General features: G+C 51.3%; 2 protein-coding genes across 2 annotated transcripts in view; one reads left to right on the forward strand and one right to left on the reverse strand.

The window, feature by feature from the left end:
* The window catches only part of Sec14l5 (SEC14 like lipid binding 5), a 40,208-nt gene extending 38,972 nt beyond the window's left edge, over nucleotides 1–1,236 (reverse strand). The window contains exons 1-2 of the mRNA XM_032912736.1: nucleotides 1,036–1,236; nucleotides 338–441 (exon numbers count right to left, since the gene is read on the reverse strand). Coding sequence (XP_032768627.1) covers nucleotides 338–400 — 63 coding nt within the window. The 5' untranslated portion in view covers nucleotides 401–441; nucleotides 1,036–1,236. The remainder of the gene's footprint in view (nucleotides 1–337; nucleotides 442–1,035) is intronic.
* Nucleotides 1,237–15,561: 14,325 nt separating this feature from the next.
* The window catches only part of Ppl (periplakin), a 46,502-nt gene continuing 36,745 nt past the window's right edge, over nucleotides 15,562–25,318 (forward strand). The window contains exon 1 of the mRNA XM_032912559.1: nucleotides 15,562–15,746. Within this exon, the coding sequence (XP_032768450.1) occupies nucleotides 15,685–15,746 (62 nt within the window). The 5' untranslated portion in view covers nucleotides 15,562–15,684. The remainder of the gene's footprint in view (nucleotides 15,747–25,318) is intronic.

The following is a 25,318-nucleotide window of genomic DNA, read 5'->3' on the forward strand; positions in this document are numbered from 1 at the left end:
TTCATACACACGCTTACACTGGGCGGCCGCATCTCCATCCCTTCTTTTTGTTTCTACGTAGCCCAGGATGGCTTTGAACTCCTGATCCTCCTGCTTCAGCCTTTGAATGCAAGGACTACAGCACATGCCATCATCTAGATCTTGTGCTTTATCTGCTCGGCAGGGTTCCAAGAGGCATGACAGGGGTTGAGGGGGTGGCCAGGCAAAGAAGTCAGGAAGTCAGGGCAGCTGGAAAGTTCAGTAATTTTTTCCCCATTTCGTAGCCTGAAATGTCCTCTTTCTTTCCCACCATTGACCTCTAGTCACAAGAGGGGCCCAGGAGCCAGGGGTCACTCACCGCCATGACCAGCTCAAATGGATACTTGTATACCCGGACAGGAGACTGGTATTTCTGCACCATGTTCAAACTCAGAAACCACCCGGGCAGAGGGAACACAGAAGCTGGAAATAAAGAGTTTCTGGTGAGGCGTCAGTTCCCTCCACACGAAGCATGGGCACTGCCTACCAGGTGTCAGGCAGCCCCAGCCCTCAAAGTAAGAAACTGATAGGATTATCAGCTAACCCAGACCAGGTACCCGTCCACTCCCCTGCACCCCAACATTCAGCCCTCAGAGCAAGCAACACTTCATGCGGTCTCCCCATCCCCACTCTTTCAGAGGCACCCTCGATGCCACCCACTCAAGCAGGCACACGCATTTGCAATTCTTACATTCCCACGACTGTCCTCACACATTCTCCCCATGACTTGCCGCGGACATCCTGCCCTATGCCCACTCCCCAGCATTTTTGTTCCTGCCCTCCCTTTCATTTTCCTCCATGATACCCTGACACGTGCACCCTTCTGGAGGTTTCACCTGCACCCCACTCCCACACAGGACAGCCCTTGTACACGCAGCAGAGAACTTTGCACAGGCACTCAGCTCCCTGCAGCAACTCCCCACACGCACACTCTATTCCCCCAGGTGCACACAAGCGCGCACCCACACAAAGCTATTCAAACACGCATACATGCGCAGGCCCCGCTGCTCCGCTCACCCTCAGAACTGCTGGAGACACAGCGCAGTGCTCTGGCACCTGCTTGACCTGGGAGCTGAGCTCGCCAGATCCCCAGAAAGCGCCTTGTCCGGAGAGCAGAACCAGGAGCTCAATAACTTCAGTCTTGCCCCAGCCTCTTACACGTTCTTACATGAGCAGTGGCCTGGCAGGCAGAAGAGTGATCAGAGCAGTGACAGACGTGCCCGGCCTGGAGAGCTCCAGGACCCGGGACAGCGAGAGAGTCTGGCCTGGCCTGGCACCACCCCCACAAGATTATCTTGCTCCTTGATTGGTCTAGTCCCAACCCCGCCCCAGCCAGACTCTGCCCCCTGCCTTAAGCCTGTCTCTCACTTTTACTCATCCCTCACTTGGTCACGCCTTCAGCCTTACCCGTGCTCCCTATTGGCCACGACTCGAGAAGGCCCCACCCATATTGACCCTGTCCACATTCACCCAGAATCAACAAAGCTCCGCCCCCAGCCCAATCTCCGCCCCCATGAGGACCCGGCCCCCCCAGGACGCGCCCCCACCCACCCCATTCACTGGAACCTGCCCAGAGTTACACAGCGCGACTTCCCTATCCACAGCTACCTCGCTGAGTAACCTCTTCTTCAACCTACGGCACCTGAACTTTTTGGTTTTTGGTTCGGTTTGTTTTGAGGCGGAATTCATACTGGAGACCAGTCACGGCTATACTACCTCAACCTCCGGAGTGTTGGAATTACAGATGTGAACGTCCGGCTAACCCCTAGCCTTGAGCTCATTCTCCACCTGATCTTTCCTCGAAAGCTGCAGTGGTTCAGCCCAAACCCTTCTGAATGCATTGTTTATTCACTCTTCACACCTTTACAGAGCGTCCACTAAAGGTCGGGCCCTCCGACATTAAATAAATAAATTAGGCAGGCTGGAGAGACAGCTTAGTAGATAGAAGCAGGTACTAGAGAGGAGTGGAGTTCAATTCCAAGCACCCAGGTCAAGCGGCTCACAACGTCCTCTAACCCCAGTTCCAGGGGGATCCAGCTATCTGACCTCAGCATGCACCAGTATTCAACATAAACATATACATAATTTAAAATAATAAAAATAAATTTTAAAGAATAAATGAGGTAATGCTTATTATTTGGTAAGGTAGGCATGGTGAAAGTGCCGAGATAGTCAGGAACAGGGTCACCCTTTTTTTTTTTTTTTTTTTTTTCCCATTCTTCTAACTTCAGCAGCATCCAAACCCTGCCAGGTTTCCCAGGGTGCCCAGGGATCAGCTTCACTCCCATAAGCCCTCCATTCTCTCAACTATCATTTCACCCTGCAAGAACAAAGGAAATGGCCCTGATATTGTTGCCGTCCATTCGTGGTGGCATCCCAGGTAAGATCTTATCCGGACGGCGCAGACAGCATGTTCTAAACCCATCTAGATTAAGTACAGAAATAGGAGGCGAAATTCCAAGTATTGCCACAAGGTGGCAGCAAAAGATAACCCAAGTAGCCACGGGCTATTGTTCGGTCCTAAGTCTCAGATGTTTTATCCTTTCTTGATTCGGTGAGGGGACTTTAGTGGTCTCCCCGGGGATCAGCACAGTGACCCTAGCACCGCCATCTGGTGTTTTCCCAACACCATGGTTAAGTCACAATCTCCTCTGCTCCAAACCTTAGGGAAAATGTGACCAATCTAGAAGTGTGAGTGACTTGTTGGATACAGAGAAGTCTGAGGAAAGAGGGGTGCATGTGCATGGACAGAGTTCCGTCCTGCCCCAGTGCAAGGGACACAAATTAATAATATCAAAATACACACACACACACACACACACACACACACACACACACACACACAACCTAGCACGGTTTTCATAATGAACCCCACTGTTTCATTTGTAGTCAGAGTTCCATACACTCGCTAAAGTCTTTCAGATAAAAATGAACTTAACCCCAAAACAGCTGCTGCTGTGAAGAAAGGGCTTGGGACTTGAGGGAGCTGGTGCAGGAGAACACTGTGGACACGTTAAATACCACCAAACGTCCACAGTAAGTAGAGGGGCTGGAGAGACGGCTCGGTGGTTAAAGAGCCCTGGCTGTCCTTCCAGAGGACCTGGGTTCAATGCCCAGCACCCACATAGTAACTCACAACTCTGTGTAGTTCCAGGGGCTCTGGGACCTTCACAGACATGCAGGCAGGCCAATCACCAATGCACATAAAATAAAAATAAATAAAATAAAACATAAACAAATTGGCATAAACAGTAAATGAGTGATGGGGGTGTGGGAAGATGGCTTGGTGGGTAACTTGCCAAGCAAGTGATTACTGGGGCGGGGCTCCTTGGTGTGCATGTGAGTGCCAGGCAGGTGTGGCCACCACATGTGCAGAGGACGGCGATCCGTAAAGCAAGCTCAATAAAAGAATTGGTGAGTTTAGGATTCAAGGGTGACCCTGCCTCAAAAGGTATAGTGGAGAGTGCTCAAAAAGACACCTAGCTGGGTGTGGCAGTGCATGCCATTAATCAGGAGGAAGAGGCAGGCAGATCTCTGAGTTTGAGGCCCGCCTGGTCTGCAGAGTGAGTTCCAGGAGAAACCTTGCGTCTTAGTTAGAGTTACTATTGCTATGGCGGACAAAACACCATGACCTACAGCAAGTTGGAGAGGAAAGGGTTTCTTTGGCTTATACTTCCATATCACTGTCCACCGTCCAAGGAAATCAGCACAGGAACTCAAACAGGGCAGGAACCTGGAGGCAGGAGCTGATGCAGAGGCCACAGAGGGGTGCTGCTTACTGGCTTGCTCCTCATGGCTTACTCAGCCTGCCTTCTTATAAAACCCAGGACCACCAGCCCAGGAACAGCATCACCCAGCACAGGCTGGGCCCTCCCCCCACCAATCACTAACTAAGAAAATGCCTTACAGGTTGGGGGATTTAGCTCAGTGGTAGAGCGCTTGCCTAGCAAGCACAAGGCCCTGGGTTGGTCCCCAGCTCCAGAAAAAAAAAAAAAAAAAAAAAAAAAAAAAAAAAAAAAAAAAAAAAGAAAATGCCTTACAGGCTTGCCTACCGCCTGATCTAACAGAGGCATTTTCTTAATCAAGGTCCCCTCCTCTCAGACGACTTTGGCTTACGTTGAGTTGACATACAACTAGCCAGTAAACCCTGTCTCAAAAACAAAAAGGAAAAAGGAGGACACCTAGTCTCCTTATGCGTTTGCACACTCAAGCATCTGCATCCTCACACGTACATGCACACACACACACACACACACACACACACACTCACTCAGAAATAAAATACACATAACATGAGAGTGCTTACTGCAGCCATCCATCTCTCTGCAGTACGACAACTTCCAGCGCATTCAAAAGGCTGTGTAACCAGAGTGGCAGTATGTCGTCACACATTTTCACCCTCAAGAGGCTGCCTCTCCTCTCAGCCTGCCCCAGCAACCGCCCACCCACTGCTCCTGACAGATATGGGATCTGTCCCTGGTGTCCTCCACCTGTGCTTTCTCCAGTTCTCAGCTCACAGCTCAGGGCCTCGTTGTTGGGGACCCTTTAGGGCCATCCAGGTCATGGTTGGGGCTTCTGTGCACAGCTGTTCTGGTTGTAACCTGGACAACACCACACAGTATTCCCAGTCACTCTGCAGCTTTGATAAGGCAGGAGCAGGGTCTAGAGGAGCCGCTCCAGGGCCCTGCACAGTCAGGCCCTGTCCACTCTGAACCCTAGCCCTCCCTAAGTCTGTGCATTTCCACGAAGGCTTCCGGACTCCACCCAGAGTCGCCTGTGAGCCAAAGCTCACAAAAAAGGGAGAAGACTTTAAATAGTGGAGGGGCCTCAGTATGGGGTGGGGGACACACAGGGCTGGGTGGCTCTGTAGGCATCGTGGATGCTGTCATAGATCCACCCACCCCCCCAGGGAATTCTGCCCCTCTGTTCACAGATGTGTGGCCATATTGTCTCCTCTTTCATTGCATTTCACTCTAAAATTTATTTTTCTATTTTTAATTATGTGCACACGTGAGCACAAATCCTGCAGAGTCGCCGCGACCTTGGATCCCCTGGAGTTAGAGTTAGAGGTGCCCCAGGAATTGAACTCGGGTCCTCCGTGAGATTAGCCCACACCCTAAGTGCTGAGCCGTCTCTATAGTGCCTACATCTCTGTCCCCTTCACACAGTCTTGCTATACAACCAAGGCTAGCCCTGAGCTTAATCAGCCAAACATCCTCTCACCTCAGCCTCCTGAGAGCTTAGATGATAGCTGTGGGCTGCCACAGAATTTTTTGTTTCATCTATTGCTGGGGACGGACCCCTAGGGCCTCCTTCCAGGCTGCTGGGCAAGTGTAGTGTCCCCAATCACCTTTCCTTCCTTTCTGTGACTGAGTCATACTCCACTGTGGACAAGCCACATTCCACTCCCCTGTGCACAAGCATCGGAGCTCACAGTGTGGCCTTTACAGGTGGATAAAAGGCATGTGAATAATGTCAAGATAATCCAGACAGACAGCCTGCCAGGGAGGAGTCAAGCTTGGACCGTGAGGCAAAGCTAGTCTCTATTTCACACTCCTCTGCCTCGGCCTCCTGAGCTTCCAGCAAGGGGTGTGCACCATCGTGCCCAGCTCTTGGGTTTTGAAAACACCTCAGAAGTGACAGAGGCAGCGTGTGTTTTGGAAGTGTCTCTGTCCACAGTGTCCCTAAGGGTCCTGGTGGTCACTGGTTACTTGCCTACACTCTGGGTGAATATGTTGGAGGGTATCTATGGTGAGAGACAGAATGCAGAAAGGAGACCTTTCTTTACTCCCTACCATCACCAAGGCCTTTGCCCTGCCTGCCCCCCCCCCCAGTGTTCCTGCTGGCTCAGACACAGGATCTCTGCAGACTGGGGAAAGCACCCCATGCTGGTTCCTGGACTGCTGTCATGAGTAGCAAACTTATGGCTTGAAACACAACACGAATTCCTGTCTCACAACCCAAGAGGCCTGGAAGCTGGAATGGGCCCCACTGGGCTAAAGGTGGGTGTCAGCTAATCCATCCTTCTGCAGGCTCTGAATGGAGCTGGTTTCTGGCCTCACTGGAGCTCCAGGCCATCTGCAGAGAGAGGCTTCATGTGGGGAGAGAGCAAACAAATAAGGCACAGAGGCTGAGGCTGGGCGTGTGCTCCTGCACCCCAAAACAGGAACAAGACTCAGTCTGTCCTGGGGTCCCCTCCCTCTACGCTCCTAGATCAGACCATGAAGCTTGAAGAGAGAACATGGTGAGGGGAGGGGATTCTGTCCCTCCTGGCCACACCCTAAGCTCCCCAGAAAAAGAGAGAGAAAACTTCCTGTCTCTCAAGATCAGTAGGAAGGGAAGAGTTGGGCACCAGCTTTCACCTCAGTGTTCCTGGCAAAGATACTTCATTAAGTGTGGAGGGAGAGAGGCAGGTGCTGGGCATTAGGAAGTTGTCAAGAAATGCATAGCACATCTGGGACTGGGTTCAGAGAGAGACAAGGGGCCAGTTCTGCAGCGCATCAGGCTGCACTGTGCACTTGATAGGGGCAGTTAAAAAGCAGGAGGAGATGGCTCAGCAGTTAAGAGCACTGACTGCTCTTCCAGAGGTCCTGAGTTCAATTCCCAGCAACCACATGGTGCCTCACAACCATCTGTAATGAGATCTGATGCCCTCTTCTGGTGTGTCTGAAGACAGCTACAGTGTACTTATATATAATAAATAAATCTTAAAAAAAAAAAAAAAATCAGGAGGAAGGTAGACCTGAGTCAGCAGAGACTGAGGAGGCACAAAGGTCCTGAGGCAGGAGCAGGCTCAGGGGGAGACCATCAGCATGGGAGGCGGCACAGAACGGATTGTTCAGAGACTGTGTGAGAACACAGATCTTGGGGGTTGTCCAGCGTCTGCCTGCTGTGCTAGTGAACAAGTGAGGAGGGAAGAGGGGAAGAGGAGGAGGGAAAAGAAGAGAAAGGAGGATAGAGGAAGGAGGGAGGGGGAGGGGAGACCTGAGAATAGGGAGGATGAAGAGACTAGGAAGGGCCTGAGAACAGGGAGGACGGAGGAAGAATCTAAAACAAGAAGAAAGGAAGAGGGGCTGGGAGGAGGGAGAGAAGAAGAGGGGAGCTGGGAAGGAGGAGGAGCCTAGAAGCTTGCAGCAAGCTGGAAATGAAGAATAGGCAAGGGACGAGGCCCAGGATCTGAAGCACAGGTAAATGCCACATGGATAACTTTAGTGGATGAAGGGGAAAGTGAGGAGAGCCTTCAGCCAGAGGAAGGAGAATCCCGTTCCTGCAGGGTCACCCCCACAGGGCAGACACCGGAGCCTGTGACGATGACAGGGCAGAGGTCGACTGGGTCCTCACCCTCCCTGCGGTTTTCTGTTCACAGGCTTGGGCAGATCATGGAGTCTCTCATGTCCACGGAGCCGACTCCAGGGTCCTCAGTCCTCAGCCCCACCAACCAGCTGACTCTCCGGAGCTCCTCGACGTGACAACACCCAGCACACAGCTGGGCAAGTTTACACAAATAGACACCTTTGACACGTCCACATAAGCAAAATAAACGGCCAGACTTTCAGCCTCCCAATTCAGCCTGGTGACACAGGCCTGTAATCGTAGCCATGTAGCCACGCTGGAGACTGAAGCAGGAGGATGAACGTTCAAGGGCTATGGAGCGAGTTCAAATCCAGCTGGGGGAACTTAGTGAGGGTCTATCTCAAAATATAAATAAATAATAAGTAAATACATATATTTTAAATTTTATTTGTATACATTTACTTATTTTGAGACAGGGTCTCACTATATAGTTCTGGTTGTCCTGGAACTCACTAGATAGGCTGGCCATGAACTCACAGAAGACCCACCTGTCTCTGCCTCCCTAGTGCTAGGGTTAAAGGTATGAGTCACTATGCCCAGCTATAAATATATATATTTATATATTTTTATATTTTTATATATATAAGTATATATATATTTTTTTTTTTAAAGGGCTGAGGATGGAGCTCAGAAGGACGCTTGCATTCATGTAGTCCTGTGCTCAATCTTCAGAATTGGAAAGAAAATAATCCCAGCCAGGGAGTATCTGGCAGCTCCAGGGTCTCCCCAGCATCTCCCCGTTGGGAAAGCTCCTGAACAGGGCACTTCCCACACAGTAGCAGGGGCGGGCCCTTGGCCAGCCCACAGGAAAGGATGGGGCGGAGACCCAGGGCTGGGAGGAGGGAGCTTTGTCCAGAACGGGGGTGGGGGTGGGACTGGGGGTGGGGGTGGGGGTGGGGCTGGGGGTGGGGGAGGGTGGATTCATCAGTCAGGGCCCTCGGCCCAGGCTGGGATAAGATTTCAGTCTGTGGGATTAAGTTTGAGTCTGTGACCCGAGAAAGGCTGGGAGAGCAGTGGATGGGAGCTTGGCCACAGGGTCCCAGGCTGGAATGTTTGAGCTCAGCAGAGAGGGACAAGGTCAGAGACCTAATGGGCAGATCATGGCAGATTGGCAGGCGTATTTAATTTAATCGCCTCTGCTCACACTACATCACAGGCTTCCTTCCTTGTGACGTCATATCCCCCAGATTCTTTCTCCGCCTGCACAGGGTCCAGCTGTGGGGGCTGCTCGCCTGCTGCTCGCTTATTGGCACTCCTCGACTGGTTGGCAGTTGTGCACCTCTCTCTCTCTCTCTCTCTCTCTCTCTCTCTCTCTCTCTCTCTCTCTCTCTCTCTCTCTCTCTCCTCTCCCTCCTCTCCTCTCTCTCTCCTCCCTCCCTCTCCCCTCCCATCTTCTCTTCTCTCTTTCTTTCTTTTTTAAAGTGGTGGACTGGGAACACAGCTCAGTCTGTAAAATATGGGCCATGCAAGCATGAGGACCGGATTTATACGTTGGAGCTGGGGATGGCTTAGCAGTTAAGAACTATGTGCTGCTCTTGCAGAGGACCCAGGTTCATCTCCCTGTACCCATGGAGCAGATGGAAACTGATTGAGACCCCTGTTCCAGAGACTGGGCGCCCTCTTTTGCACCAGGCACACCTGTGGTACATGTAAACACACACAGTCCAACACTTGTTCACATAAACTAAAAATACAGCACGTTTTTAAATGGGGCTGATGGTGCACACTTGTAGTTCCGGAGCTGGGAGGCAAAGACAGATTCCCTGGAGCTCGCTGACAAGATCATCTAACCAAATCGCTCTAACTAGGTCTAACTAGAGTGAGAAACCCTATCTCAACAAAAACAACCCCCCCCCAAAAATGACAAACAAAACAAACAAAACCAAAAGCTTGGTAAGTAGAGGCAGGTAGACCTCTGAGTTCAAGGCCAGCCTGATCTACAGAGTGAGTTCCAGAACAGCCAGGGCTACACAAAGAAACCCTGTCTCGAAAACCAAAAACACCAAAAAAACAAAAACAAAGAAACCGAAACTGAGGCAAGGTAAACAGTGCCTGAGGAACACCCGAGGTTCCCTTCACATGCGCACACACATTTGTACACATGCACCCATGCATACATATATGTACCCAAACATGCCAGAATGTATAAATGCATGAACACAGAGAAAACAATATGACTGACTGTTCCGTCATCTCCTACACACGAGGACATGCCTCGATCACTTGCTGTCGTAACTCCTGGGTCGGACATACAGCAGGTGCTAACTACATGCACATGAAGGAAGCACTAGGGCCCCTGGGTACACTTCCCTTCCCCAGCAACAGGTGAGGAAAGCCTGGTTGCCATGGAAATGCCAGTAATGCAGGACATGAGGGACCTTGGGTGCCTATAACTGAGGTTCTTCCTTCCTCTCACCCCACAGTGTTCCAGCCCTGCCCTGCACACACGCACACACACACACACACGCATGTGCACACACACTCAGTAGCATCTGCGTGCAATGTCCCTTTGTCTGCTGGGCTGCTCTGTTTGGAGACCTTGAACTTATTTCATCTCCTATCCTCACCCTGCTTCTCCACAGCAAGCCCTCTGAGGGTTCCATCCTGATATCACGTCCTGAAGAGCTGGGACTTCGCTTGTCTGATCAGTAAATATTAGGTGATATGATGGGTTGGGGATATGGCTCAGTTGACAGAACGCCTACCTAGCATGAAGAAATCCCAGGTACCATCCCTAGCACCACATGAACCAGGTGTGCTCGTAATTCCAAGACTTAGAAGGTAGAGGCAGAAGGATTAGAAATTCAAGGTCATTTTCTGCTGTATAATGAGCTTGGGGCTAGCCTAGCCTACCAAGGGAGCCTCAGGCCAACAGGGTGCATGAGATCCTGCCTGTAAATAAATAGGTCAATATTGAACGGATGGATGGATGGATGGATGGATGGATGGATGGATGGATGGACAGACAGACGGACAGGTGGGTGGGTGAGTGAGTGAGTGGGTGAGTGGATGGATGATTGGTGAGTGGGTAGGTGAGTGGGTGGGTGAGTGGATGGATGGGTGAATGGGTGGGTAGGTGTTCAGATGGACGGGTGGGCGGGTGGATGGGTGACTGGGTGGACGGATGGATAGATGGACAGACAGACGGATGGATGGGTGGAGAAAGAAACTACTCTTCCACCATAATTCTGACTCAGGACTACTAACTCTTGCCCGGTGCTCTGGGGATCTTCCCTGGGACCACACTCATTCACTCAGTGAGATTACCAATCACACAGTCTTCGTCCAGCAAGTGGTTGATGTGGTGGGAACGAGGGGCTGCTCCAACACCTAGTCCTGAGTGTCTGGGGACTTGGGCGGCATGTCACGATCAGGCAGTTGTAGCTGAAAAGTACAGAGCAGTGGCCCATCCATCATGTCCCTCAGGGTTAGGCATCTGGGTGCTCTAGTCAAGGCCCTGTGAGGATGCACTTTGTATTACCTGCCTTTATTTTACATCTTTGGCATGCTCCCATTTTACAGATATGAAAACTGAGGTTCAGAGAGTTGGAGATACTTGCTCAGGGTCACACCACAAGGAGATGAAAGAACTCAGACTTGGCATCTCAGCTCCCAAGTTCTTCTCATTTGTCAGGGAGATTGAACTATCTCCCCGAAGCCACAGAGCTGGGGGCGTGGCTAAGCCCCAGAAGAGCTTCAAACTAATACCTGGTTTGGTTTCTTGTTCTGCCCCTTGTAGCCTGACTCATCTATCACTTGGGCACCAGAGAGAACAAGGCCCTGACCTTCTGACCTGACCAGCCCTTGGGTCATTCACACCCTAGACACTTGCCCAAGAATGCGGCTGTACTGGTCTGCTCTTCATGAGCCTGGCATGGCCCAGAAGGAGAGGAGCAGGCAGCAGGCAGGAAGAAGCAGCTGGGCGTGGACGGGAGGCCGGGCAGTCTGCCCCGCAGGGATGCTGTGCCTGGCAGAGCCTGTTTAGCCCCACCTAGAACCACTCTGCCCTGATGGGGTGACTTCCTTGCAAAGAAGCCCTCATGGTGAGTGTGAGAGGCTCAGGGATAGCCCTACTATGAGGTGTCTGAGCTTTGGGTAGCTAGGCCATATGGGGACAGGGACAGGGCCCCGGGGATCAGAGCAATCACCATTCAACCATAGTGGAGTTGTCTCCATATTTTGGCAACAAACACAACTCATACCTGGGTGCATACCTGAGTCTAGGGAGGGTAGCAGGGAGTCATGGGAGCCTGCCTTCCTGAAGTGACCACAGGGTGGGGTACCCATCAGACAGGGGGAGGCTGCCAGGGCCCCAGTGGGTGAGGGACTGAAGTAAATACTCTAGGGGTGACTCAGGAGCAGGAAGACTCGATGAGTCACCTTGGACCCTCTTCTGTGCCTGCTTCCAGAGCTCAGCATCCCCTCTTGCCAAGGGTGAACTATGGGGAGCTCTGGGGGCCCCAGCTCAGGGGTAGGTATGAGTCAGCCCATGTGAGCTCGACTTTCCATCCCAAGAATTGTCCCGAACGAAAAGTAAATATATGTTACACAATAGAGGGCAAAGCTGGGCCAGTCCCCTCCTGTCCTGTGAGCTCTGAGCACAGCACTGGCTGTCCCCCCATGTATTTGGTGAAACTGTCAGGGTAGTTAAGCCACCCGTGAGATCACACAGCCAGGACTCGATCCCAGGCTGGCTTTGACCTGTGTTTTCCAGTTAGCCCCAAACCTCTTGCTTCAGTGTTCCAGAGTGTGGCTGGCTACTCACTGGAAAGCGTTTCCATCTGGCTGCTTATCTCAGAGGGTAGAGGGTGGTGCTGATAAAATTCAGCCACACTCCCAGGGAAAGAAACATGAACTTGAACGTAGGGTCTCGCCAAGCAAGCTGAGCACCACCCCAGCTCTTACGATTTTTGTTCGGTGACAGGGTCTTATTAAGTCACCCGGGCTAGCCTTGATAAGTTACTTGGGCTAGCCTTGAACTTACTCTGGAGCTGAGGCAGGCCTTGAAGTTTTAATCCTTCTGCCTCAGTCTCAGCTGAAGTGACAGGTCTGTGGCACCATGCCTGGCTGGGATCTATTCCTCAGGGGAAGGTGGAGCCATATGGGAGAGGAGAGAGGGTCCAGCCATGAGAGGATCAAGCTGGGCCTCCACCCTGGGAGGAGAAGACTCCATCCTGGTCCTGTAAGCAGGGCCCCTCTGTTCCTGGGCTGAGAGAATGCTGTTCTTCCTGTTTCAAACTGGTTCAGAGTGAGGGAGCCTGGAGTGTACATTCCTCTCCAACTTCTGGGGAAATGTTGAGCATAAAGAGGGTGTGGGTGACCCTTGCAACAACGAAACAGGGCCCTCCTTCCAGCTTTGGAAAGAGACAGGTATGAGAGGCCAAGGGTCACTGGTTGCTGGGCACCGCATGGCTCTGCAGGTGCCTCCTCAGAAAGGTTTGACCATCCTGGAACAAGTCCCTACCTACGCAATCCTCCCGTGCTGGCCTCCCCGCCCCCGCCACAGCAGAGGGGATGAGTCACTTGGCAAAAGACAGCTTGGCAGAGCTGCACTAACCCCATCTGGCCCCCAGAGGATGTACGAGTGAGGGCAGATCCCCGACCCCATCCTGCCTGCCCACAGCTGCGTGTGGAACACATGTGCACACACACGTGCACACATACCCGTGCGTGCACACACAGCTGCATGAGCCCTGGGCTGACACTCTTAGAACATGGAGTGAGAAATTGATTGAAGGCCAAGTGGAATTCCTCCCCTAATCTGTTAATTCCCTCCAACACTCCTGGGCCCGGCCCAGCCGAGTCCGTGGGCACCAGGCCCAGTTGCCCTGAGCCTGGGAGTAGAAGTTATTCGGGGTAGAGATAGGGGTGTCTAGCTTTGGGCACTTGCATCTGGTGGCCACAAACCAGTCAGGCACTGTGGCTTTCAGAATATGGCTCCCTTCCCAAGAGAAAAGGCTACTGGGTCCCTCTTAAGCAGAGAGTCTAAGGGCTTCACCTCACAGGGAGCACTCAGAGCAGATCATCAGGCATGAAACCCTAAGGTAATTTTAGTGTTGTTTTTTCTGCAATGCCCCAAACTGACTGGCCTGCAGCTCCCGGTCCATATCACTTCCCCAGCACCACTTCATACCCACCCAGGAGTTGTTGAGAAAAGGATTTGAGTGTTTGCAGTTTTAGTCAGAGCTGTCCCTGGCATCCAATGAGCTGACAGAGTGTAGCAAAGGACACACACACACACACACACACACACACACACACACACACGCATCCCTGCTTTCCCTGAGCTCTGTCTACTCACAATCAGGCTGTGCCAGGGGCTCACTATCTCATCCCGTGCTGGTGACGCTGCCTCTCTATCCACTTCACTGATGGGGGAAACTGAACGCCAGAGAGGCGGAAGGACTCTCTCACTGTTCCCCAGAGCCGCAAAGAGACGGAGGAAAGATCCAAATGCCAGTCTATCCTGGCTACTTCCCCTCCTTCCCCAGTGAAGTCTCTTTCTTCCTCTGAGGGAGTCAAGGTGAACAGTTTCTCATGGATCCTTCCAGAAGCCTTCTATGTATACAAAAACACACTGTGCAGGTATCCGTGCTCACCAACTCTCAGGCTCTGCACTTCTTGTCTTAACTTCAACAGTTTTTTTTTTAATTTATTTTATTTATGTAAGTACACTGTCGCTGTCTTCAGACACACCAGAAGAGGGCATCAGATCTCATCACAGATGGTCGTGAGCCACCATGTGGTTGCTGGGATTTGAACTCAGGACCTCTGGAAGAGCAGTCAGTGCTCTTAACCACTGAGCCATCTCTTCAAACCCCTCGACAGTTATTTATAATTTAGATATATACATATATAGTATACATTTTTTAAATTGTGTGCATGTGTGTGGGTATGTGCCCATGAAAGCAGATGCGTGAAGAGTCCAGAAGAAGGCATCGGATACCCTGGTGCTGGAACTGCCTAGCAGGTTCCGGGAACTAACAGGGTCCTCTCAGGAGCAGTGTTGTTCTCTTAGCTACTGAGCCACACCCCTGAACAGGACCTCCTTATTTTAAACCCCTGGGACAGAGGCTGAAGTCAGACAGCTGAACTTGGTTCCCCATTCTCTAGACGGTGTGAGCAAGTCCCACAGCTGTCTGTCCCTTTCCACTCTCAAGATCTCGTCTCCCCTACCTGAACTGTAAGCCCTTTGGCTGTCTCTCCAGCGTGCCTCCTCCGAGATGAGTTACCACCTCCCCACCCCACCCCGGTCCCCCACCCCAGGGTGGCACTGAGTCCTCTCGGCTCTCTCTCACTCTAACTCCTACCCAGTCACAGTTTCCCAGTAGCCAACAAAACCAGAGATGTGTCCTTTGCTGTGAGCTCCTGCCATGCGGGTACAGATCTGAATGGGATAAAACTCCATGTTTCCCTCATTCTTCTACCCCCAGTGCAACCTCACTCCAGAACATGCGGGCGGGATTACGCAACATTGCTATTCTCAGCCAGAACTAAACAGCTTTTATGATCCACCATGAAGTCGCTATCATGCCAGGGCCTGGGGTTATGAACGTCTCAAGGGATATTTATGTCCTTCAAAGCTGCTTCCTGCCACTGTGTGCCAAGCTCTTTGGTGAATTGGCTACAGGAATCTCCTACAACCCTTCCGGATGGGGGTCGTCATTATCTTCCCTTGGCCAAGGAGGGAAACTGAGGCAAAGGGCAGTAAGTAAAGCAACTCTCAGAGAAGTCCACCATAGGTGGCCACAAGAATCAAATTCATTCCCATACGTTGCTGTGGCCATCGCCAGTCCCGGTGCCCCCACCTTGAGTGTGATTTGTTGACCCCCACTACCACTTCTGGTCTCCCACAACTGTCTGAGGTCCCACCTGTGGGTCATCACAAGAGGAGTGTCATGGTGTTTTGGGATTGCCCAGGTAAACCCTTCAGCCAGGGGGCGCGCCAGGTTCTATGTGCACCATGGGCGCGGCCTCTGAGGCCTGGCGCAGGTGGCCCGGTCGGCCAGGTTCTGGCGACAGGCTGCGCAGCCTCTGCAGTACCGGGCAACGGGGGCGGTGTCCGGCAGGGACTCGGGGAGTGCGTCCGAAGCCCCGCCTGCAAGGTAAGCGCCACCTTCCCGGGGTGCGGCAGGCAAGCAAGTGGCCGGCGATCGCCCCGCCCTGTTCCTGTAGTGACCCAGTGCCGCGGCACAAGGGGCTCCGCGCGCCGCTGCCGCCTCCGCCGCCGCTTTTCACCTGAGCCCGCCGCCCGCTTTCGGTGCGCGCCGGGCCCGTAGCCGCGTTCCAGGTCCCTCCGTCCCCAGCGCCACCATGCACTCGCTCTTCAGGAAGAAAAACAAAGGCAAATACAGCCCAACGGTGCAGACGCGGAGGTGAGGGGGCGTCCTGAGCTAGGATGAGGGAGACCTAGAGCTGAGCCTTGAGTGCGGATGCGTGGGGACGCTCTGCGGAGGTTCCTCTCTAACTGGAAAGTTCTGCCCTGCTGGAGTAGAACCGGTGAGGCGGGCACCAAGAGTGACAGGAGGGACTCTAGAGCCCCATGATGCGCTACTTCGGGGGCCTAGATGGTGGGGACTTGAGTAAGAAGTACAAGGCACTGACTGTACACCAAGCTGGGGAATTGTCCTGAACCTGGAATCTCGGTCATGAAATGTCGTGTTTCCACCCTGGGACTCGGAAAATAAGTTGTGTGTAGGACGATCCCCTGCGGGAATTGTAGACCGCGCAGGTGCTGCTGCTGCTGCTGGCGCTGGGCTGTGAGACATGGTGGCTCGAGGGTGAGCCACCTGTCCCCGGCTGCACCTGCCTGCCTGCGCTGGAGCCCTCGGAGGCCACGGTGGGTCCTGGGGCCCCCAGGGCCCATGCTAAGACATTCTCAAGCTCTCTAGACTCCCGCTCAGCCCGGCTGGGTGGGGACAGGCCAATTTCTCACTGCGTGATTTTTCAGGGGTGTGGCTCCTGGCGCTTCCCCACCCCCCTATCCCCGAAACTGGCCGCGTCTGCGATCCCTGGGTTCTCAGGGCCGCCCGAGAAGCGAATGACATGTCTTGATGTGTCTGGATAGAGACAGCCCACGTCGGTTTTGATAAGCCTAATGTATTCATTCGTTTAATAACCGGTTTGGGGGAGACTGGTGAAGTTGCTGAGATTGAGGGAGGGGTGAAATTCGTTTCTCTGACTTGGCACCCCTCCAGAGGAAGTAGGGGGGTGGTCGCTCCAAAGAACTTTAGGCAGATGAGAAGTGACAAACTTTACAGCTCACCTGGCAGAGAGGCTCAGCACCTAGCTGTGCTCCTCCACTGGCCCAGGAACAGATCCTCCCCACTCCCCAGACTCCAGACGGAGGCAAAACAGGAGCTTCTACCCAGAGCTTTCCCACTGACTGTTTCTGCCTTTCAACCCAGACCCACCTACTGAGACAGTGTGCCCTAGCCACTGCAGCCTGGAGTGTGGCCTGCATGTGCTCATGATTTCAGAAATTCTGCTTTCCTGAGGTGCCACTGACAGGGCTGTTTGAAGCTCAGAGCAATTTCTTCCCTTGTTCTGCGGTCCCCTCCCCTCTCCAGCCTTCTCCTCATCAACCCTGTCTTTCAGTCTTTCACAACCCCAAAAGCTGGGCAGGGCCCTTCATACTGTTCCTCTGTGCCTGATCCAACCGGCTGTCAGAGCCAGATGGGGTCCCATCCAGTCCTTGGGCTGCTCTCTTGAGTATTGCACAATCGGACACTCCGTGCCAGCCCCACAAGGGGTCAGGCCCCTGTGGTCCTCACCAGGAGGAGAGTCACACATCCCAGGAGCTGGGCCAGGTCCCACCCCCACACTCCCAGCCCTCTAGCCTGGAAAGCCTGGCTTGGGCCAAACAGCAAAACCAAGAGAGCCGGGAAGGGAGGATTAGAAGAATCTCCATCCTTTCCACCTGCAGGGACTCTGAGAACCTGGTGGTTAAGTACCAGAGTCCTGCCTTCCTCCTGGTCTAGGTAGCCCCACTTAGTCCTTGGCTGGCAGCCTTGGCCATGCACCTCACCTTAGAGGTCTCTTGTGGTCACCCAGCCCTGAGTAGAGACCAGACACTTCATGGTTTCCTAGCCCAGGGTGCACACTCTCCCTTGCTGGAGGACTAGCTCCTGACCTAACTGTGGGGTAGGGTAGTAGGGTAGCCTAGTGCCTATTCTTCTCTCTCTCTCTCTCTCTCTCTCTCTCTCTCTCTCTCTCTCTCTCTCTCTCTCTTTCTCCTTTCCTTACCTTTTTTTTTTTTCAGACAGGCTTTTGTTATGTAGCTTAGGTTTGCCTTAAAACCACTGTGTAACTCAGCCTAGCCTTGGACTCCATCGTCCTGCCTCAGCCTCCCCAGAGCTGTAGATTACAAGAAACAACTGCAGCACTGGCTTGTGCCCAGCCAGCCTTGTAGTGAGAACTCTGTGTGTGTGTGTGTGTCTGTGTGTGTGTCTGTGTGTGTCTGTGTGTTTGTGACTGCTCGTCATAGGGAGTGCCCCCCTAATTATCCCTGCATTCTGTGTTCTCTGTGGCTCTTCCGTTGCTTTCTGAGGGAAGGTGCAGTCCCCAGGGAAGGAAACGTTAGGGGAAGATGGATAAGAACTCAGGTCCAGGGAGCAGAAGCCTTGCTGCTCATCCTGGTTTTGCTACACTGGTGTGAAACTCTGAATCTGTTTCCCTGCCTGCCAAGTATTTCAGTGGAGCAAAGGCTAGGAAAGCTAAGTTCCAGCAGAGCAGAAGTACCCAGGCAAGGGCTGTTAGTGCCTTCCCAAGCTCAGGGGACCCAGCAGCCCTAAGTCAGGGCCTTTATGCCCAGGCAGCCAAGGGCTTGGGCAGCATAAATCCCTGTCAGAGAACAGAGATGCCCCCTCCCTGTTTGTTTGCCTTTTAGCAGATGACATGGGTCGAGGGGTTCTGGGCAGGGTGTGAACCCCGCTGCTCCTGTCACCCTGGTTCCTAAGCTGTCATTAGCTCAGGTGTGGAAGTTGGTGTTCACACCTGAGCTAATGACAGGGTCAGGCTTGCTGGTACAGGTCAGTAAGGATAGCATCTAGACTGGCAGGAAGGTACTGTCGAGTACATGCTTGAACCCTGTGCAACTTTAGTGGGGGTTCTTGACCTCTCTGAGCCACTTTCTTCACTGGAACAGGAATGACAGAGTATTAGTGAGTATTAGCTAAGGAGAAAACCAAATAACCCAGAGAAGAGGGTGAGAACCAGAGGGACCGTCAACATATGAGGGTGGTGATGCTGCTGCTGCTGCTGCTGCTGCTGCTGCTGCTGCTGCTGCTGCTGCTGCTGCTGCTGCTGGTGGCCTTAGGTTTGATTCCCAGAGCTATGTAAAAGCAGACACGGTGACATATGCCTGTCATCCTGGCACTTGGGATGTGTGTGGAGGCAGGAGGGTCAGAAGTTCACCACCATTCCTGAAGGATTGAAGCCAGCCTAAGCTGCATGAGACCCTGTGTGAACACAAGCATATGAACGCGGAGGACGCACCTTCTACAATCCCAGGAATAAGCCATGATATCCCCGTGGGCAGAGCAAAGCAGAGGGAGGAGACCTGGACAACTCCAGGCTCTCAGTTGCTGGCGTCACGTAGGGGAGATAAGATGAGGTTAAACACAGGTATGACCATGTGACTGATGGGTCAGACTGGGTCTTTAGCCCTCCCAATCTGTGTTCTGTATGTGAGGCTGTCAGGTCAGAGTGCGTCAATGAAGTCTTCTGGGGAAAGGTGTCTGAGTGAAACCCTTAAGACCTGGCTTTGGGGGCTGGAGAGATGGATCAGTGGTTAAGAGCACTGACTGCTCTTCCAAAGGTCCTGAGTTCTAATCCCAGCAACCACATGGTGGCTCACAACCATCTGTAATGAGATCTGATGTTCTTTTCTGGTGTGTCTGAGGACAGCTACAGTGTGTAGCAACATGAAAGAAATAAATCTTAAAAAAAAAAAAAGACCTGGCTTTGGGGTCAGACTGACCTTGACGAGCGATCCCCATGAGTTCCAGACTGGCCAGGTCGCCGGTCTTAAGTAGAACTTGTCTCACATGCCCACCTCCAGTCCTGCCCCCTGCCCCCGACACACACACCCACAGCCTGACAAAATTCCCGACAGACACTACTTTTGGGAGGGAGGGTTTACCTCACAGTTCTAAGGGAACTAACTGTCTGTAGTGAGGCAGGGTCGGCCAGAGTGTGAGGCAGCTGGACACCCTGTACCCTCAGTGTGCAGAGATGGGTGAATGCTGGTGCTCTGTTCACTTTCTCCTCTTCCTTCAATCTGGGATCCCATGGGATGGGTCTTCCCACCTCAGCTAACCCAGTCTAGAAACTCCTCACCAGGTACTCCCAAAAGTTTGTCTTCAAAATGATGCTAGGTCTTGTCAAGTTTATAATCAAGAGTAACCATCACCAATGGCCCTGCCCCCGTGGGAGGAGCCTGTGTGTAGGGAGGGGACTCGCAAGAAGAACATCTTGGGGCACCCTGACCATCTTGGTATCTAAGAACAGGGTGTGGTGTCCTCTGGGGATGAGTTCAAGCCTCTCCAGAGCTGTGTGACCTTGAGGAGATGACTCTGTATCTCTGAGCCTCGGTTTCATCGGCTGAGTAATAGGAGTCGTGTTACAACCCCCACTGGGTGGACCAGCAAAGTGACCGTATGGTAGGTCCAGCTCTGGACCAGTCTCAGAGGAGGTAGCCATCACACACTGCTAAGAGGGACATGGCGCTAAGTCTAGAAGCCTGCCAGGCAGCAGACTCAAGTAGGCTATGCACGCACCCCACCATGCTCGCACCCACTGCTGCATGACAGATGGAAGGAGAATGATTTAAGGGAGGGCCTGTCAGCAAAACATCCCATCCTCTAAGAAACTGGGTGTCTTGGGCATAGTGAACTGCCCACCGCTTCCCTGCACCTGCCAAAGAAGGGTAAACGTGGCTGGAATATGGTAAGGTGCCCTTCTGACCTCATACCCACCACATGGGCCGGGTCCCACCCCCCAGGAGTGAACACTGAGACTGAATGTACAGGCACCACCCCACCCCGAGCCCACAGGAGGCCTCTGCTGCTGCCCAAGGGTTCTGGAGGAGGAATCCCACCCCCATGCCCGAGGATGGTGGCAGCCCAGTCCAGAGACTCTCCAGCCAGGTGGCCAAATGTCGGCTCCAGAGCTTCAGACTCTTGTACTGCCCCTGTCCCATTTTTAAATTAATTACTTAATTATTTATTTGTAGGGTTGGGGGAAGGGTATTTAGGCAGGGTCTCAACTTACTATGTAGCTTACAGTATCCTTGAATTCAATATCTATATAGATATATATTTATACATCTATACATCTGTATACATATACATATATACATATATATACATATATACATATATACATATATCCCAAGCTGGTTTCAAACTCATTCTGTAGCCCAGGCTAACCCCCAATTAACTACATAGCCCAGATTAGCTTGGGACTCCTGACAGTTCTTCTGCCTGAGTTTCCCAGGTGTTGAGATTGCCTTTAGGAGCCACCACGTCCTAGTCTGGCCAGATCTCTGTGCAAAACATTTTGGCTGATGAAGAGATCTAGGACACTGAGCCTACGGGAAGGGAAGCACTGCTAAAGACAGGCACTGTCAAGGGCCAGCCTCCAGAGAGAGAAGGAAGCTCAGCTAACACCCTGTCAGTGTCAGTTACTACCCAAAGCTGAGGGGATGAGGCATTCCTAGGGTACAGCAACCCCAGTAGGCAGTGTGGGACCTCCCTGGCACCGTCCATGCCCTCCCGCCTGCCTCAGCCTGTCTAGGCAACAGAATGGGGAACTGGCCTCGGGGCTTTGTTCTTTCTGCTGTTTTTAGTCACAGCCTTCCAAGCCTGAGAGGCCTCCTGCTGCCCTGTTCTCCCTGACATGGGTCCCCACTGTTGCCTCCAGAACTCACAGCCCACAGGGCCTTTTGGGGTCTGGATGCCTGCAACTGGCCTTGGCCACTCCTGTTTTAACGGAATAGATGGTCCGTGTCCCTGCTGCAGGCATGGTCACTGTTGCATGTGAGGACAATTTTCCCAACGTTTAACTTTTCTGGGATGCTGGCCAACACCACCCTGCATAGGGTGAGTGCCTATCCTGTCACCATGCTGTTCCTAGCCAGCCACAAGGCTTTTGCCCAGGCTCTGTCTCCTGCTTAAAGTGCCCTTTCCCTTCTCCCTGATTTACTTGGGGAGCCCTGGAAAGCCTCTGGGCTGGGACACACCCATTGACACATTGTCTCGAATAAGTCAATCTTATCTTGGTCTTTGGGTTTATGTGGTAGCTCATTGGACCATGAATGAAGGGATGGGGGCAGCCGTCAGATCAGAGGCTAGGGATTGGAGGTGAGCAGAAGAGGGCAGAGTTCTCCCTGGAAAAGGGAATACTGAAACCTGAGCAGTGTGCCCCACCCCCATCCAGCCTCTGACCTGCTCTAGGAATGGGGCAGAGTAAACAGCAGGGTAACAATGAAGGCTACTGAAATATAAGAAGGAAGGGGAGATGGGGGCATCTAAGCAGAGCCCAAGGGCTGTCAGGAGACAGACTGATAAAAGTCATTTTAAGAGCTATTTTAAGAGACACATTGTATCCTCACGGGGATACAATTTGCTGAGCAGGCAAAGCAAGTGGATGAAAGGCAAGAGAGAATGTTAGTAGGTTTAAGAATGCACAAACAGCACCCAGGTGTGGTGATGCGGGCCTGCAATCCCAGCACTGGGGAGGCTAAGGCAGGGAGATGGTGAGCTCAGGGCCAATCTAGGCCACATGAGGAGAACTCTTCTCAAAACAAAAGCAACTAACAACAGCAACAAAAACAAACAAACAAAAAAGACAAAACACAATTTTGTCATTAACATTTGGATGTAGACAAACAGATATATTAAAAATATAAATGGTGGGCTAGAGAGATGGCTCAGCAGTTAAGAACACCTGTTATTACCACAGAAGACCTGGGTTCAGTTCTTAGTACCACATGGTGGTCCACAACCTTATGCAGTTCCAGTTCCGGAGGGTCGAACACCGTTTTCTGACCTCCTTAACTACCAGGAAAACTTGTAGTGTATAGTCGTACATGTAAGGCAAAACATCCACACACATAAAAATAATAAAATGTCAAACTAAATAAAATTATATACTCCTAAGAGGGGGGACTGGAATATGATTGATATAAATGACCTTTTATTTCTTTTTAAAGAGAATTTGTAATGAATATGGCTGTGACACCCACTAAGTCCTGGTGGCAAACACAGGGGTGACTACTTCTTTTTGGAACTATTCTGCTAGCTCAACTGGGTCATGATGACTTAACTCTAACTCAGAATGACATTCTAATGGCCAGAGGCACCACAGTTAGCTTGAGCCCTGTAAATACCATAGGAACCTTCAAGACTATATTCGTGACTTGACCTTTGTGTCTCTGTAATGAGAACTGGAAGCCTGGAAGCCAGGAGGTGGGTGGCCTTCCCTGGGCAGAGACAGTTCAGGCCTTAAAAATAGAGCAGGAATTACTGCTCCAACAACCCACACCGTGGAGGGTTGACTTCCCAAGGATTAATAACTGGGTGTGGGGGAACTGACTGTCTAATTAACACAGAAGTTCCTAGTAGGGAAAGTATCGGTCAATTGGCTAATCAATCTGGTATTTATTGAACACCACCTGTATGTGGCTTTCTCTTAAGATTTCCTTCTGGTGGAGACTTGGAATTTTTTCTCATTCCTGTTGCTTGGCTTTAACAGTCGCTCTGTTTCAGTTCCTTGTTCTCAGCCCTGGCTGTATTTCAGAGTACCCTGAGGAGGTCTACCAGGATATATCTTATCTCAGGCTAATTAAAACAGAAGCTTTAAAGGCAATTGCCTCTGTGCCTGGGCTGTGCAGTCAGGGGTAACCACAATAGTAATACTGATGTCATGCTCTGTCCTGTTTTTAGGGGTGTGCAGATTATACTTCCCTTTTCAGTGGCGGCTTCCTGGAACGTCACTGTCTGTTCTTTTATGCTCCTTTCCTGTACCACATAGTTGTAGGTAGGTCTTAAAACGTCATACAAGCCAGGTTTGTAGTACACACCTTTAATACCAATACTTGAAAGGCAGATACAAGTGGATTTCTGTGAGTTCCAAGGAGGGAAATCTGTCTTTGGACAGATAGGGTCTCATGTAGCCCAGGCTGGCCTTGAATTTTTTTTTCTTTTTTTTTTTTTTTTCGGAGCTGGGAACCGAACCCAGGGCCTTGCACTCCCTAGGCAAGTGCTCTACTGCTGAGCTAAATCCCCAACCCCTTGAATTTTTGATATAGGTAAAGATTGCCTTGTACTCCTTCTCCTCCTTCCTTCATCTTCCAAATCCTGAGATTACAACCTTGAAACATCATGCTTAAGTTATGAAGATTGAGAACTGAAACCACCAGATTTTATGCATGCTAGTCAAGCACTCCACCAACTTGAACTAGATTCCCCAGTCCCTTGATTAGAGAATTTAACTCAGTTATGTTTATTGTAGTGACCAATGTGTTTGAACCCACTCTGCTGCTTTGCCATTTATAGTGCTACCATTTTTCATTTCTTTGTTCTTTGCTTGGTTTTTTTTTAATTGGACTGAGTTATATGTTCCACAATTAATTTTAGATCAGAAGAGCACCTTTAATCCTAGCACTCAAGAGGCTGAAAGCAGAGGTTTGCAAATTCAAGATCAGTCTGGTCTACAATAGTAAGACTGTTTCTATAAACAAACAAACAAACAAACAAACAAGTTGGATTAGGAGGCCTGAATAGGACTAATGAGGCTGAAAATACCCTGGCCTATTTAATCTTCCTAATTATAATGATTGGGCTGTTTTCTTAACCCTCCCTAATAACCTATAAAGTTTAGGACAATAAAGATTTACTCATCTTTAGGGTGGGCCCTTCTGTAACCCTTAATTCCAGGGCTTGCATAAGTTTGGGGCTCAGGATGTAGGCATTAATTGGACCAGGCATTTTATGGTCTGTCTACAGCTCATATCTCCAGGGGCTTATGGTCAAAGTCCTGTCCCCAGGGTCTGTGACAGGGGAAGAGAGATGGCAAGGAGTTGGGGCAGGGGGACGGGAGTAGAAGTGAAATGTATTGAGCTGATATTGAATGTCTAGGAGTCCCTGCTGGGCTGCTACAGTTATTAGTGTAGACACTTACTGACCAATCTAGGTGCACAGGAAGACTCTCAAAACAGTTCCTATTAACAATAACTGCATTAAAAAGCAAAAAACAAAAGTCACAGTTCTACCACAAAGACATGCAGACGTGTTAGGAGACTCTGTGAGACCCCTGCCACCCTAGCCTGCTCTGAAGTGCAACATTCCACCCCAGTGTGAGTCAATGACATCCATATTGTCGGGTGGCCCTGAGAGTCAGAGAGGGAGTCTGTGTCATCACTGGGTGGGGTATGTGGCCCAGGTTCCTGGTTGCTGGTTCCTTGCACTTGAAAGTCCTGTTCAAAGGGACAGGTGTGGAGTCCCTTGTGGTCACATCTAAAGGAATGACTCAGCCTGGTTTACCATCACTTGATTGTCACCTTGCCTGTTACCCAGGATTAATCTATTAACGAGGGTGCCAATGAGATGTCAATTACTCTGACACTCCTGGGAGTGACTACCTCACCCTTCTGTCACGAGTGACCCTTCTTGTCACTTTGTCTGGAATGGTGTGGGTTAGGGTTAGTATTGATGTCCCCCTTGGACTGGGGAGGTCATTTTGGAGCCTGGCTACTTAGAATCAAATCCTGATTCTATAGTGTGTGACCTTAGTCAGGTTTCTTTTTTTTTTTTTTTTTTTTTTTTTTTTTTTTCGGAGTTGGGGACTGAACCCAGGGCCTTGCGCTTCCTAGGCAAGCGCTCTACCTTAGTCAGGTTTCTTAAATCTGCTGTGCCTCAGATAACTTCATCTGGAAAAGAGATGC

This window comes from Rattus rattus, chromosome 9, assembly GCF_011064425.1.
Source record: "Rattus rattus isolate New Zealand chromosome 9, Rrattus_CSIRO_v1, whole genome shotgun sequence".
NCBI lineage: Eukaryota > Metazoa > Chordata > Mammalia > Rodentia > Muridae > Rattus > Rattus rattus.